Source organism: Rousettus aegyptiacus, unplaced genomic scaffold, assembly GCF_014176215.1.
Source record: "Rousettus aegyptiacus isolate mRouAeg1 unplaced genomic scaffold, mRouAeg1.p scaffold_m13_p_3, whole genome shotgun sequence".
Classification (NCBI taxonomy): Eukaryota; Metazoa; Chordata; class Mammalia; order Chiroptera; family Pteropodidae; genus Rousettus; species Rousettus aegyptiacus.
The window spans coordinates 29754392-29767469 of record NW_023416306.1 but is presented as its reverse complement, the minus strand read 5'-3'; the positions used below and the strand labels follow the sequence as shown (position 1 = coordinate 29767469).

The 13078-nt window shown below is 42.0% G+C and overlaps 1 protein-coding gene across 5 annotated transcripts in view; it reads left to right on the top strand.

The window, feature by feature from the left end:
- CLTA (clathrin light chain A) overlaps nucleotides 1–13078 on the top strand; it is a 34636-nt gene that overhangs the window by 11257 nt on the left and 10301 nt on the right. Inside the window, exons 4-7 of one of the 5 annotated variants that reach the window (XM_016130413.2) lie at nucleotides 2625–2736; nucleotides 7217–7270; nucleotides 8427–8462; nucleotides 9438–9889. In XM_016130413.2, the coding sequence (XP_015985899.1) occupies nucleotides 2625–2736; nucleotides 7217–7270; nucleotides 8427–8462; nucleotides 9438–9609 (374 nt within the window). In that variant the 3' untranslated portion in view covers nucleotides 9610–9889. Of the gene's footprint in view, nucleotides 1–2624; nucleotides 2737–2851; nucleotides 2902–7216; nucleotides 7271–8426; nucleotides 8463–9437; nucleotides 9890–11453; nucleotides 11544–13078 lie in introns of those variants that run through there. The other 4 variants (XR_004956211.1, XM_016130415.2, XM_036238471.1 and 1 more) reach the window with 4 other exon arrangements.

Sequence of the window (13078 nt, the reverse complement as noted above, 5' to 3'; positions counted from 1 at the left end):
AGCTACTATACTATATAGTGCAGCTTTAGAAGATCAAACTGGGTCTTCATGGTGCTGGCAGCCTCAGCCCTTACTTGTTCTTTGTATATCTCTTCTTAGTAGACTTAAAGGCAAGACTTAGCTAGTATTCGAATTTTTCTTTTTTTCATTTTTCTCCCCGCGTCCTTCCCTCCCTCCTTGAACTTTTATAAGAGTTTATTTGAGCCAAACTCATGACATATGCTGGGGAGCAAGATTTCAAATGCACCCTGAAGTATTTTTCATGTTACAGAACCTAACTCTGTCATTCTCTTACCCCAAAGTTTAGCAAAGTTGTTTTCTCCAAAGAGTATATTTTGATGTTTGGAAAAAATTGCACTTTCCTTTTTAATTATCACATTGGACACTTTGGGAATATTCCATGAGGTATTGTTTACTTAATTCAAGATGCCTTCCTGAGGGAAGTGAAACATTTGGCCTTGCATTCTGATTGAATCAAATTAAATTGGTCAATGAACTAGGTGTTTCTTCAGTTTCACCTTTTTTCCTTGCAAGAACTGTGAGAAAGCACAAGATGCTAAGAATAGAGAACCGGTGTCAGTGGTTTTCAGTTTATCTACTGGCTATTTGCAAATAATGTTATTTTCTGTGAACAGTAATGAGGATGACCAAAGAAAACCACTGTCAGTGTGTCATACTGTCACAAGGGACTACATTCCTGCCCCTCCCCCCAAGATTCAAAGATAAGATTGTATTATGGCTTGAATCTTTGTCTCCTCAAGCTAAGTGTTTAAGAATTCTAAATTCTTACCGTCAGTGTCACTTCATAAATCTGTAAAAGCAAGAAGACAGTTTAAAGGGATTGTTTAATACAGTAACTATAATTTGTGTAAATCAATTTTTATTTAGATAAACTTTTCGGAGATAAATTTCTATATTTTATTCCTACTATATAATATCAAAAAGTAATTTTACCATTCTTGAAAAGGAGACTTTACATTTTAAATTTGGTGTTTTTTGGTTTCTTGTCCACATAGCACAGTCAGCCTCACAGTATCTCTCATTGCATCATAGTACCTTGCATTTCACGTACACTTAATGCCGTGGACAAACAGTCATCAGAGGTTTACTCTGTATACTGAGTCATCAGTGGAAAATCTGAGTAAAATAATTTTCCTAAGCAATAGTTCACCTTCTGCTAAGGTAGATAACAGGGGAAATTAATAATCTGGAACTGTGGAAAGTTTCTAGCTGCTCTTGAGACTGTTTCTAGTACTTAGTGACCAAAGACATTTCTTGCAAAGGCTCTAAAAATGCCTCCAAAATACTTTATTTCTTCCCTTCAAGTGGTTACTTGCTACCACCATTGCTTCCACCTTCCCCCACTGAGGACACTGATGATACGTTGGGCTCTGGTTCTGCATTTTCCAAACTCTAAGTCTGGATCATTGGTGACCAACTTCTGTTTACATCTTGTGATTATTTCTAGGCTTACTTCTCTTTCCATCCCACCTTTTGGAGACAGTATAATGAAGTAAGAATGTGTCAGCTTTAGAGTTGGACCTTGGTTTGAATCTTGGCTCTGCACTTGCTGTAATCTTTATGAAGTTTTCTCAAACTTTCTGAGTTGCAGTTTTTCTCACAGCTGAATACGAGACTAGAGTTTACCTTCTTGGGATTGTCGTAAAGATTGAGTGAAACATCTGTAAAACACCTGTTAGAGTGTCCTTGGGAACACATTTCTGGTGAAGTATCGGTAACTCCAAGTGTCACCTGCAGCAGTAGCTGTGACCTGAATTTCTTTCTCACTATATGCTAGCGTGTTTCTTTGGCTAAATGTCTTAGGAGAACCCATATTTAGTCCTGAGAAGCTTCCTGTTAGGTGTGCATTTTCCTTCTAACTTCTAGAATCTTGTAGATAACTGTTTATTAATAATGATGTCCCACCCTCATAATTCTTTCCATTGGAGTTTCTCTTTTTAGTTCTGTCCTAGCTTTGCCACAAGCTCACTGCAATGTAAACAGGAATAGATACTTTGTGGTTCCCCAAACTCTAACATCTAATATTCTCCCATTCCCTGGTTCCTGAATCTTCTTTATCTCTGGTAATTTTCTTAATAGCTCCTTGCTTCATAGAAGTGCTTCTGCCATGCTGAGAATGCATCTTATGTTTTATAAGTCCACTGTCAACCTGGGGTGTGGAATATAGTTTGTGAGAAGATTTAGTTAAAAGAGTATCTCATATGAATTATCCACCCTGAACTAATAATATTGGTAGATTATTAAAGAATCATCTGTAATTGCTTTTTTCCCAGTTGGTACCCCCAAAGTCTTTTTTCTATTCAAAGTCAGTATTTCTGCCTTCCCCCTGTCCCCAAACAAACCCAGACTAGTGATCCAGTAAGCTGTCAGTGGACTGGGATAAAGTGTGTTGGAACACCTTGATAGAATCACTGAGCCTGAGAATTCATTGTATAAACAGGGAAAATAGAATTTTATTTTCCGTCCCAACTGTTCTCCTTCCAACACACACATGCACTTGTGCCTGCACACAACATGAGCTTAACAAGACCAAAATAGATTGATGAAATTAACTTGAATTTGTGTTTCGTTTCATTCGTATTCTCTTTTCCTTCCTTTCAAAGATGCCAATTCTCGGAAGCAAGAAGCAGAGTGGAAAGAAAAAGCAATAAAGGAGCTAGAAGAGTGGTATGCGAGGCAGGATGAGCAGCTACAGAAAACAAAAGCAAACAACAGGTCAGTCCGTGGTGCTTCTAGCACAGCTTGTTTTCCAATATTGAATCAAATTCATTTCCAACATCCAGTATAGCGTCTCAGCTGCTGACTCATTTAGTGTGAAATGTCTTTGCAGGTTTTCAAAAACGTATTTGAAACATAAGGGTTGCAAGTCTATCGGGTCTTGTGAGTATAATTCAGCTATCTATTAGCCATCCCAGTTATAGTGAGTTTAGCTTTTCAACTAAGAGTTTGGTTAATAGGCACCACCTGTAATGGTATGATACAGCAAAAGGAAGTTATTTCATGGATCAAGTCCACAGGTAAAAATGTAACCCAGAATTAAGAGGCTACTTTTATGGCTATACCAGGATCTCACTGGGACTGATTATAGACTTGATCATGTTGCATGCCTGCCCTCTGAAAGCTGCTTCACAGAGGGATCCATTAGCAGGGAAATGTGCTTTTTAATTAGGTAGCCAAGGATGTTCATCCAACACAGTGACTTCAGAATTAAGGGTTCTATGGGTACTTATCCATGTCTGAGGAAACCTCGAGTTGATTTTAAAAGTGCTCTTTTTAGAATTTACTCACTTACTGAACATAAAGTAGTTGTGTGAGAAAGCATTCTTATATTACCACTGACCAACAACTGTGGTCTTTAATGCTCCACACCGAGAGTCCACTTTGAAGAAGAAAGGGAGGTGGAGGCAGTGCTGCCTGCCGCGGTGTAAGTCGATGGGCTTGCTTTCCCATGCTGAGTTCACACTTCACTCATTTCAGTGTAACGATAGGCCAACGCTGGTCTTGGAGATATTTTTGATGTTCAGGGTAAAGAGCCGTATGTTCCTGTTCTCAAAGGCAGAAGTGGGTTTAAGGCACCCCTTTCTCTTGTCATATCTATTAGATGGAAATCAACCAGAAAAGAGGGAGCTGACTGCTTTGCCAGCTATCTGTGCCATTATGGGGCAACCATGCAGGACAAGTATAAAAAGCGTACAGCAGTCTTTGACTACCTACCTCCTGTTGGCCATCCTTGATTCTGTCAGCTGCCCCTCAGATGCCAGGCTTGAGCCTCTGTTGTGGCCAACTTCCTGTGGGAACACTCTCGTGTTTGTTGGGTTCCATTTGAAGTTCTCTGATAAGTATGGTGGGGGCTGCTCTCAGGTTTGGGCAGCAAGATGCTGAGGGTCGCATTAGCTACCAGGACCTGTCCTGAGCTTGTCAGTTTGAAGTGCTGACAGGGCCAGGCTCCTTTATCCTGTGCTCGTTCAAGATAGTTTCCCCAGATGCAAGTTCACATCTCTAAAGAATGGGTACTTAGTACAAGCACCATGTGAGGCCTCGTTTACCCTAGCAAGTTGCCTCTGCCCATGATTTTGCTCTGAAGTACTTGGTAAAACTGGGCTGACCCTCCCTGTTTAGGGTCCCTATGGCTTAAGCAAGTTGACATTCTGATTCTCAGACTTAAAAAATAATTATGTTGGGAACAGACTTCCCATTGTAGAACTTTTTCAAGCCAGTTTTGCTAACTATATCCCTTCTGTCTGTATACAGAATCGGTCGTCCTTGAAGAGAGTGAGTACACCTGTTTTTAGGAACTGAATCTTAAAGGTTTAGTCTCCCTCCAGTCATTGATTTAGGACTTGGTACCTTTCTTTAGGTAGAATTGTTGAATGTTGGGTTGGATGGTCTTATAGATGAACTTTAGGTTCCAGAGAGGGGAAGAGACTTCAGCTTACCACTTACTGAGAATGAAGAGCAGTTAGAAACTAGGTCACTTGTCTCATAGAAACCTTGTAGCACAGGGCTGACCCTGAGTATATAAAGCTAGTGGCACACTAGCCACTGTCATCGGGGTTCCAGGACAAAAGAAGTGGTTTTTATATTTAATGCTGATTTTTCTTCAGTGTGTTGGAATGGAAGCCATTATAGATCCACTTTGGGGGACTTCTGATGGTATATACCATCCCTAGAGATTTTGACATTGTTGATGGCTTCCCCTTCCCATCCACATTCCATGGGATTAATGGAATAAGTCTCATTTACATGTGTAAAGTGACCCATCTTTTTCAATGTCTAGAAGTAAATAGTAATTTTTGAGGAAAAAATGAGGTTACTCATTTCAAGCAATGCCACTCTCCTTGGGTGACTTTAAGGAGGACCACCAAGATAAGGCAGAAGGCAGACAAGTTCTAATAAGACTCAGGGATAGCAAGGGCCTATTTTTATGAGTTTATCATCTGGCTTCCTGCTTTCAGGTTGTCCTCAACAGAAGCCTTTGGAGCACATCAGTGTCTGGCACTGTGCTGGGTGGTGGGTAGATGACTGTTAGCTGACCTTGCCCTCAAGGTATCTCCCAGTCTCCTGTCAGTCCTCCAATTGCATCTCCCTCCTTTCATCCTAAGTCAGGCCCAATGTTGCTGCACAAGAGCCATGAATTATTAAGTGCCGGATAAAGGGAAAAGAAAAGAATTCTCTTTTCAAAGGATCCGGTCAGAGATGTTTACTCATCAAGAACAATCCCAGACCACATCTCTTTCCAAATAGTAACAGAAACATTTCCCCTTTTACAGGTAGCTTTGGTGCTGACTTTTTACCTCTTTAAAGGCTTGTACAAGTGTAGGGAATCTATGATTCTCAGTTATGGCACACATTTTTTCCAGGCCCTCTGGGCTATTTACGGGCTGTTTATGTGTATCAGCCTCCTGCATGCCCTGTGGTCAGGCCTGAAAGCATTCCTCCTTGTCTTCTCTCTGAGGCTTCCCCGAGTCCCTTCCTGCCTTGACTGAGGATTGCAACTCTCAGGCCTGTCAGTCTGTTGAGGGGAAGAACAAACAAGTGGAGGGGCTCCCTGTGTTTGTTGTGTTTGGTTTGATTTTTCCATTTGTTCTGGGTCTAGAAACCTGACTGGGCTGCGCTATCACAGACAAGCTCTTTAGTCTTAGGGCTAGCTAAAGAGGAGAAAAAGCCTGACATTCAAGCTTTGGTTGTCTTAGTGATGCTTTGACAGAGTCATTAAACCTTTATTTTCTGCAGAAGCAAGTGCAAGTTGAAATTAATTAGGTTTAGTCCTTTGTGTAAATTAAAAGGTTTATGGGTTCATAAGCTGGCTTGCCTTGCCTTTCCCTCCCACTCATTCTGTCCACAAACAACTCTGTTTTGCTGCTGACTCACTTTGTGTTACAAGCAGGCTGTTCTTTTTGCTTTTTTTACATTTCCACAAAATACCTTCTATGTATAAACCAAAAGGGTAAAGAAGGAAAAGTTGTGTGCATTTAAAAATAAACTGAAATTTAAATTCCTGAGGTCTAGGTGAAAAAGGTGAAGGGATAAGGAAGTAAAAATTGGTAGTTACAAAATAGTCACAGGGATGTGAAGTACAATATAAGGAATATAAAATAAATTACTAAAATTTTTTTTTCAAATAATGTGATCTTAGGTTAATAACTAGGCATGATTGTCCTAAAAAAACAAAAAAACAAAAAAACAACATCCTTTCCATTCCTGTGCTGTAAACTGACCTGGCTAAGGACAGGGTAAGACTTCTTGAGAGAAGTTCACTACCCACCCACAGTGTATAAGGTGAGCAGCCTGGGGCAAGAGTCTGAGCCAGCCTGTCCCCTGCAGTATACACTTCACTCAGCATGCCCCCTTTCTTCTTATCCCAGAGCCCTGCTATTTTGATGCATTCCTATGTGGAGTTGAGGGATGAACTTCTGGCTTCTGGGCTGTGTCTTGTCAAAGCAGTCGAGTCTGGCATGGACTGAGCAGACAGTTGTATTTAGGGACACACAGTGAACCAGTCCCAGAGCCAGAACCCTTGCCTCCAGCTGCTTTTTTCTCTAAGGTGGGAATTTTTAAATGCTCATATGTGTTCTTAGGATACTGAAAATGGATGGCACCCAGCCAATGTGGGAAGCAGTACTCAGATAATCCAAGATAAAACTAGCTTTGGGACTTAGCATGTCTGGTATTGGCAGTGTTCATATCCAGTGATAGTTACTGAGGCTAGTAGGAAGGTGGCATGGCTTCCTGAGTGCACACCAGCTGGAAAGAAGTATTAATGTACAGTGAAAAGAGGTGGGCAGCTTTGGCTATCAGTTTTGTTGCCCCATTGCCATTTGCTGCTGAGCGAGTTGCTTCATCTCTAGGCCTCTTACCTCATCTGTATAGTCAGAACACTCAGTGTCCTAGGTCGTTGGGGTTGAGGATTGAACCAATATGATGTCTGTAAAAGCCCACAAGTGAGTGCTTAGGGAAATGCTTGTTGTGGCTGGGGTAAGGCAAGGGGAGAATCCCTGTGGGGAGTCCCAGTGGGAAACCTCACCTACTGGAGTCTCCCAAGTGCTGGAAACCTCTCTGGGTTAGGATGGAGCCTCAGGAACAACTCTCTAAAGCACAGTTGTGCCCCTATTGTGGATTTGAGATGTTTCTGCTTCTCAATGTTCTCTCTTTTTTCCTGCCTGCTTGCCTGCCTTTTGGACTTCTTGCTGTCTAGGGTGGCAGATGAAGCTTTCTACAAACAACCCTTCGCTGACGTGATTGGTTATGTGTATGTTGCAAAACTAATTCCTTTCCTTGTTTTGATTCTTTCTACTTTTCATTTAGATTTAATGCTCCTTTTATGTCACAAGTTGCTTTGCTTTTTACATGATTGCAAATTGGCACTGTGGGGGCTGACCAAGAGTTGACAAGCTGGGGATATGACCCATTGATTGTCTTGTAGAATCATTACTTCCTGCAACTCTGATTGCATTTTTTGTATTAGGAGTGTTAGAGGGAAGGAAGCTGATTCCTTATCAAAATGTGGGTTATTTGTGATCTTGGAAGGCTTTGGGGTTGGGGTGGGCTCGGACCTCTTGCTGTTGCTGCCACCGCTGCTGCCTCCCTGTCCCAGGTGGGAAGGGGCAGTTTCCCCACCTGGGGAAGGTGGATGTCCTGGGTTTGGAGCCAGTGGGGGCAGCATTTTCTACACTCGGGTTCCTTCGAAGAATATAGGGTTGGTTGCCTTTCCTTTGGGCACAAGAGTCCGGAACAGAGGGGGTAATCGTTTCTCTGTGGTCTTACACATCAGAAATTGTTTAGTAGCCAGCTTCTGATGCCCTGTCCCCTCAGCTTTGCAGAGAGGCCCCATTTTGAGGTTGAAATAGCCAAAGCTGTCCGATATGGGCCTTCCCCTCCCCCCTAGAAAACTCTTCTCCGGAAAAGTTTAAAAAATTTTTTTAGGATTCCTGTTATCAAAGCAGTATTGCTGAAGACTTTGAAATAGTTCTTTCTGTTTCCTCAACTATTAGGACTAGCTTTTGATTAAAGAGAGATCAGGGTGGAATGGAGGAAGAGAATAATTTGTGGGAAGGGTGGGCAACAGGCTGAGGGCCTGTGACCTTGAGATGTTCATCTCATTAGAAGAAATGGGTTTCCTGGGCCCCCAGATGTATTTGTAATGAGACTTGTGAAATGCTGGACTTACAGGTGGTGTTGGATTTGATTTTTGCACATTCTCTCTGGTGTAGAAATGGAGAGTGGAAAGGTCGAGTCTGGGTTTGCTGGGCAGCAGGGTGGCCCAGCAAAGCCAGCTGCACGTTCCAAAGCGTATATAGAGTGGCAAGGGCATGTCTAGCTTACTGACCATCTGCATTGAGCTCATTCTCATTTTCTATATCTGACCTAAAGTTTCTCTCCTTGTTTTTCTTCTCTTCACCTTTAAGCACAAACATAAACCATCCTTGCTACAGCCTAGAACAGTTAAGTAAATCTTTCTCACTGCTCCTAACTGTGTGTGCCATGCAGTCGCAGTGTTGTAGTGGCTCTGGCTTCAGCTGTGTTTGCCACGGCCATCCCTGTGAGAGTGCCACCCTCTGTCCCCATGGACCAGTCATCTCCATTGCTTTTGCTTTGCCCGTGATGCTTGTTGGAGTAGATGAATATAGTGTGTCTTCACTCTTCTTACCACTGTCCTTTTGGGCTGTAGCTCCCACCAGCTGGTTCCCAATGGGGGTGGCTGACCTTGACTGAAAGAATGTTGGAGCAGCATCCTGCCAAAAAGCACCTAACATCGATTGGCTCTCCAGCCATTGGGTGCCCACCCTTGCCACAGTGTGCCCTGAGTGGCCCAAGGCACCTGGCTGGAGGGAAAATGGCTGAACTGGAGAATGTCCTGACAAACCCCTTCCAGAATGGCTTTAGTCCCTAGTGCCTGCTAGCATGGGAGCTTGTCTTGAATTCTTTTTGATCTGCCCTGTCTCTCTCCAGCCTTAGGAATAAATCCAGAGGCTATTGTGCAATGACCTGTGGGCTTTTAGAAGTCTCTAAATTTACTTGAAACTTAGTACAGCCCAACATAAACTACTGTTCAAGTTCTTGACCAGCCAGCTTCTTTGCTCTTGTTAATGAAAGCAATTTGTAACTGGCTAAGGAATTGCTTTTTTAATGCTCTGCATCAGGAGAGGCAGACACAGAGAGCAAGAGAGAGAGCGAGCGAGCGCCCTGAACCAAACACCTGTATTCCAACATTTTACTCGGCAGTCTGGGCACCCTGTGCCTAGGAGAGCTGGCCATGTGTCTGCTCCCCAGCTTGGACCCCAGGGGCTGTAATTCTTTGAAACACCAGAATGCCATTAAGTCAGGCATGAAGACGCAGTCATTTCTGTAAAAGGCAGCCACCAGGTAGCTTACTGCAGGTTCTACATTAAACCAACATATTTTGTTGTTGCTTCCAGGGCAGCAGAAGAAGCCTTTGTAAATGACATTGATGAGTCGTCCCCAGGCACTGAGTGGGAACGGGTGGCCCGGCTGTGTGACTTTAACCCCAAGTCCAGCAAGCAGGCCAAAGACGTCTCCCGCATGCGCTCTGTCCTCATCTCCCTCAAGCAGGCCCCCCTGGTGCACTGAAGAGCCCCCCTGTGGAAACACTACATCTGCAATATCTTAATCCTACTCAGTGAAGCTCTTCACGTAATTGGATTAATTATGTTGAGTTCTTTTGGACCAAACCTTTTGTCTTTAGAGTTGATCATTGTTTGTGATTGCATGTTTCTTCCTTCAACTGTGTTCTCCCTGGCATTCAGAGAGGTGGGGAGGCGGCGGAGGAAGGGAGGGAAGCCTCCCGATGGTAGTCTCAACTTGTGCTTTTGTGCATTATTCTGAGAATAAATTTGTTTCAAACAATAAACAGGAAGCTTCATTATTGACCTCAAGATGTGCTGCAGTTTGGAGTGAGGTTCAAAAGGGTGAGGAATTTATATCATTTCTAGGGCTGGAGAGGTACAGCCATTGCGCTTCCACCTCTGCCTTGAACTAAAATAAAATAGCTCCAAGTTTATATTGTTTTTGGTAATATTGTATGGATGTTTCCATTTGTAAAAGGAATTCCAAGGCTAAAAGTTAACTCCTCAGTGCCCACCTTAGAGCTGTGAATTCTCACCAACCTAGACATTTTCTCCCAGATGGTTCTTGTCTATCACTGCCCCTTACTTTAGGGTCTTGGATAGTATATTTCAGGGTCTCTCTGGGGTATATAGACTATAGTGAGACATTTACTCCTTTGCATTCAGCCAGTAAACCTGAGTCAGGATGACATCACTGTGTGGCTAGCCTCATTACTCTGGATTCCCTTAGCACTTTGCTCATGTCGCTATTGTCAAATTCTTCATTTAGACCTTGCTGGCCAAGACAGTAGTCACTAGGCACATATGGCTACCTAACTAAAATTTAAAATTACATTCTAGCCCTAGTTACATTTCATGTGCTCAGTGGCTACATGTGGTTAGGTATTTGAATGACACAGCACAGATTATATAGAATATTTCCATTATCACAGAAAGTTCTAGACCGCAGTGATCAACACAACAGGTGTCTCTAGGGGACTCTGCTCTAGTCAGGCATCAACACAATATCTGCCCTCAGAACTTGTCACTTTTAAAAGTGATGGTTTGAGAAACAAAGCCATATTTCAGAAATCTGCCTGACAGCTACCTGATACTTCCAAGTTGGAGATTGATGTAAGCTGTAATACCACATTCCTGAGGGCATAGGTCTTGCCATTGCCAAAAAGGAAAGTCTGCCATCTCTCCTACAGTAATCATGTCTGGATGGCGGAGGAAGCTTCATTACTTTTCCACCTATCTCCCCCTTTCCAAGCTTCTTAGTTGGACATTCCTTGATTTGGCCCACAATTTTGGCCTCTTTGCTCTTTTCCCCCCTTGAGCCTCCCCGGATTGCAGTCCAGCAATCACTATTTTTCACCAAGCATTTGTTACTTCTGGGCAATGCTAGTGCCATTCAAAATATCAAAATCCAGTTTAAGAATTAGCTCAAAGACCACTTCCCCAATGCCTTCCCTTAGTCCTGCTGAGCTCCCACAGCCCTCTGTGTGGGGCAGCTTACCTTTTGGTAACACCTTGGTGGTGTCATCTGAGCTAGTCTCGCCGCCCACACAAGATGGATTTCTTAAGGGTGGATGTGGCAGTTATAAAATGTCAGTAAAGTCTCTGATATTCCTCAGATTAAGAGGACTGGATAATATGAAAGGAGTAATGCTCTGTGACTTCCAAGGTTGTCATAAAAGGCAGTGCAGCTGGTTTGTTGGAATATGCAAGCCAGTAGTCCAGGAGTCACCATGTAAAAAACTACCACCCTGAAGCTGCCATGCTGTGAGGAAGCCCGAAGCGCCCCAGGTGGAAAGACCGTGAAACTACAAGCAGAGAGTGATGCCTGGCCTGTCTCTAACATTCCAGCCTCCTGTTATTCCAGCTGCAGCTAGCTGTAAGTGCATCACCAAGTAGAGCCTTTCCCTAATTCCTGACCCACAGAAACCGTGAGAGAATGTGAGTACTGTTTAAGACTCTTGGATTCTGATGTGGTTTGTTATACAGCAATAATAACTTGGGATTTTCTAAAGCCTGCATTTCTCACATGAGGTTTCATAAAAAGGAGAGAATTGGTCCCAGGACTCAGTGAGTGCTCGACATTTAATTTCAAACCTTTTCCTTGGAGCTGCTGTGCTTTTTATGTCAAATTTTAAATGTTTTTCAACATAGTACTGGAAGTTCTAGCCTGAACAGTTAGGCAGGAAAAATCAAAGGCATCCAAATTAGAAGGGAAAACTAAAACTCACTATTTGCAGGTGATGTGATGTTATATATATAATATACCCTAAAGACTCGGCCAAAAAACTTAATGAATTTGGTCAAGTTGCAAGACACAAAATCAATATACGGAAATTGTTTCTGTACATTAATAGCAAACTATTTATTAGAAGAAAACAATCCCATTTAAAACTATATGAAAAAGAATAAAACATTGAAGAATAAATTTAACCAAGGAGGTGAAAGGCCTTTATACACCTAAAACGACCAGAGGTTGGTGAAAGAAACTGAAGATGACACAAATAAATGGAAAGATACCCTCTGTGTTCATGGACTGGAAGAATTAATATTATTAAAATATCCACACTACCCAAAGCATTCTATAGATTCAGTACAATTCCTATCAAAATTCCAGTGGCATTTTTCACAGAAATAGAACAATTCTAAAATTTATATAGAACCATAAAAGACCCTGAATAGCCAAAACAATCTTGAGAAAGAACAAAGCTGGAGGCATGTTCCCTGATTTCAAACTATATTACAAATCTATAATAATCAAAAAGAGTGTGGTATTGGAATAAAAACAGACGCATCTATCAATGGAACAGAATAGATAATCCAGAAATAAACGCACACATATATAACCAATCAATATACGGCAAAGGAGCCAAGAATACACAATTGAGAACAGTCTCTTCAGTAAATCTTGTTGGGAAAACTGGACCACTATTTTACACCACGCTCAAAAATTGACTTAAAATGAATTAATGGAACCATAGAACTAGAAAACAGGCAGCAAGCTCGTTGACATCTGTCAATGCCTTTTTTGGGATTTGACACCAAAAGCAAAGGCTACAAAAGCAACACTAAACAAGTGGGACTACATCAAACTTAAAAAGCTTCCACTCAGAAAAGGAAACCATTAACAAAATGAAAAGGCATCCTACTGAATGGGAAAAAATATTTGCAAATCATTTATCTGATAAAGGGTTAATATTCAAAATATACAAAGAACTCATACAACTTAATAGCAAAAACAATTATTAAAATTGGGCAGAGGATCTGAATAGACATTTTTCCAAAGAGTACATATGGATGTCCAACAGGTACATGAAAAGATGCTCAACATCATCACTTAATCATCAGGGAAGTGCAAATCAAAACTATAGTGAAACACCACCTCACTCAAACCTGTTAGAATGGCTGTTATCAAAAAGACAAATAACAAATATTGGCAGGGATGTGAAGAAAAGAGAACCCTCAGGCACTGTTGG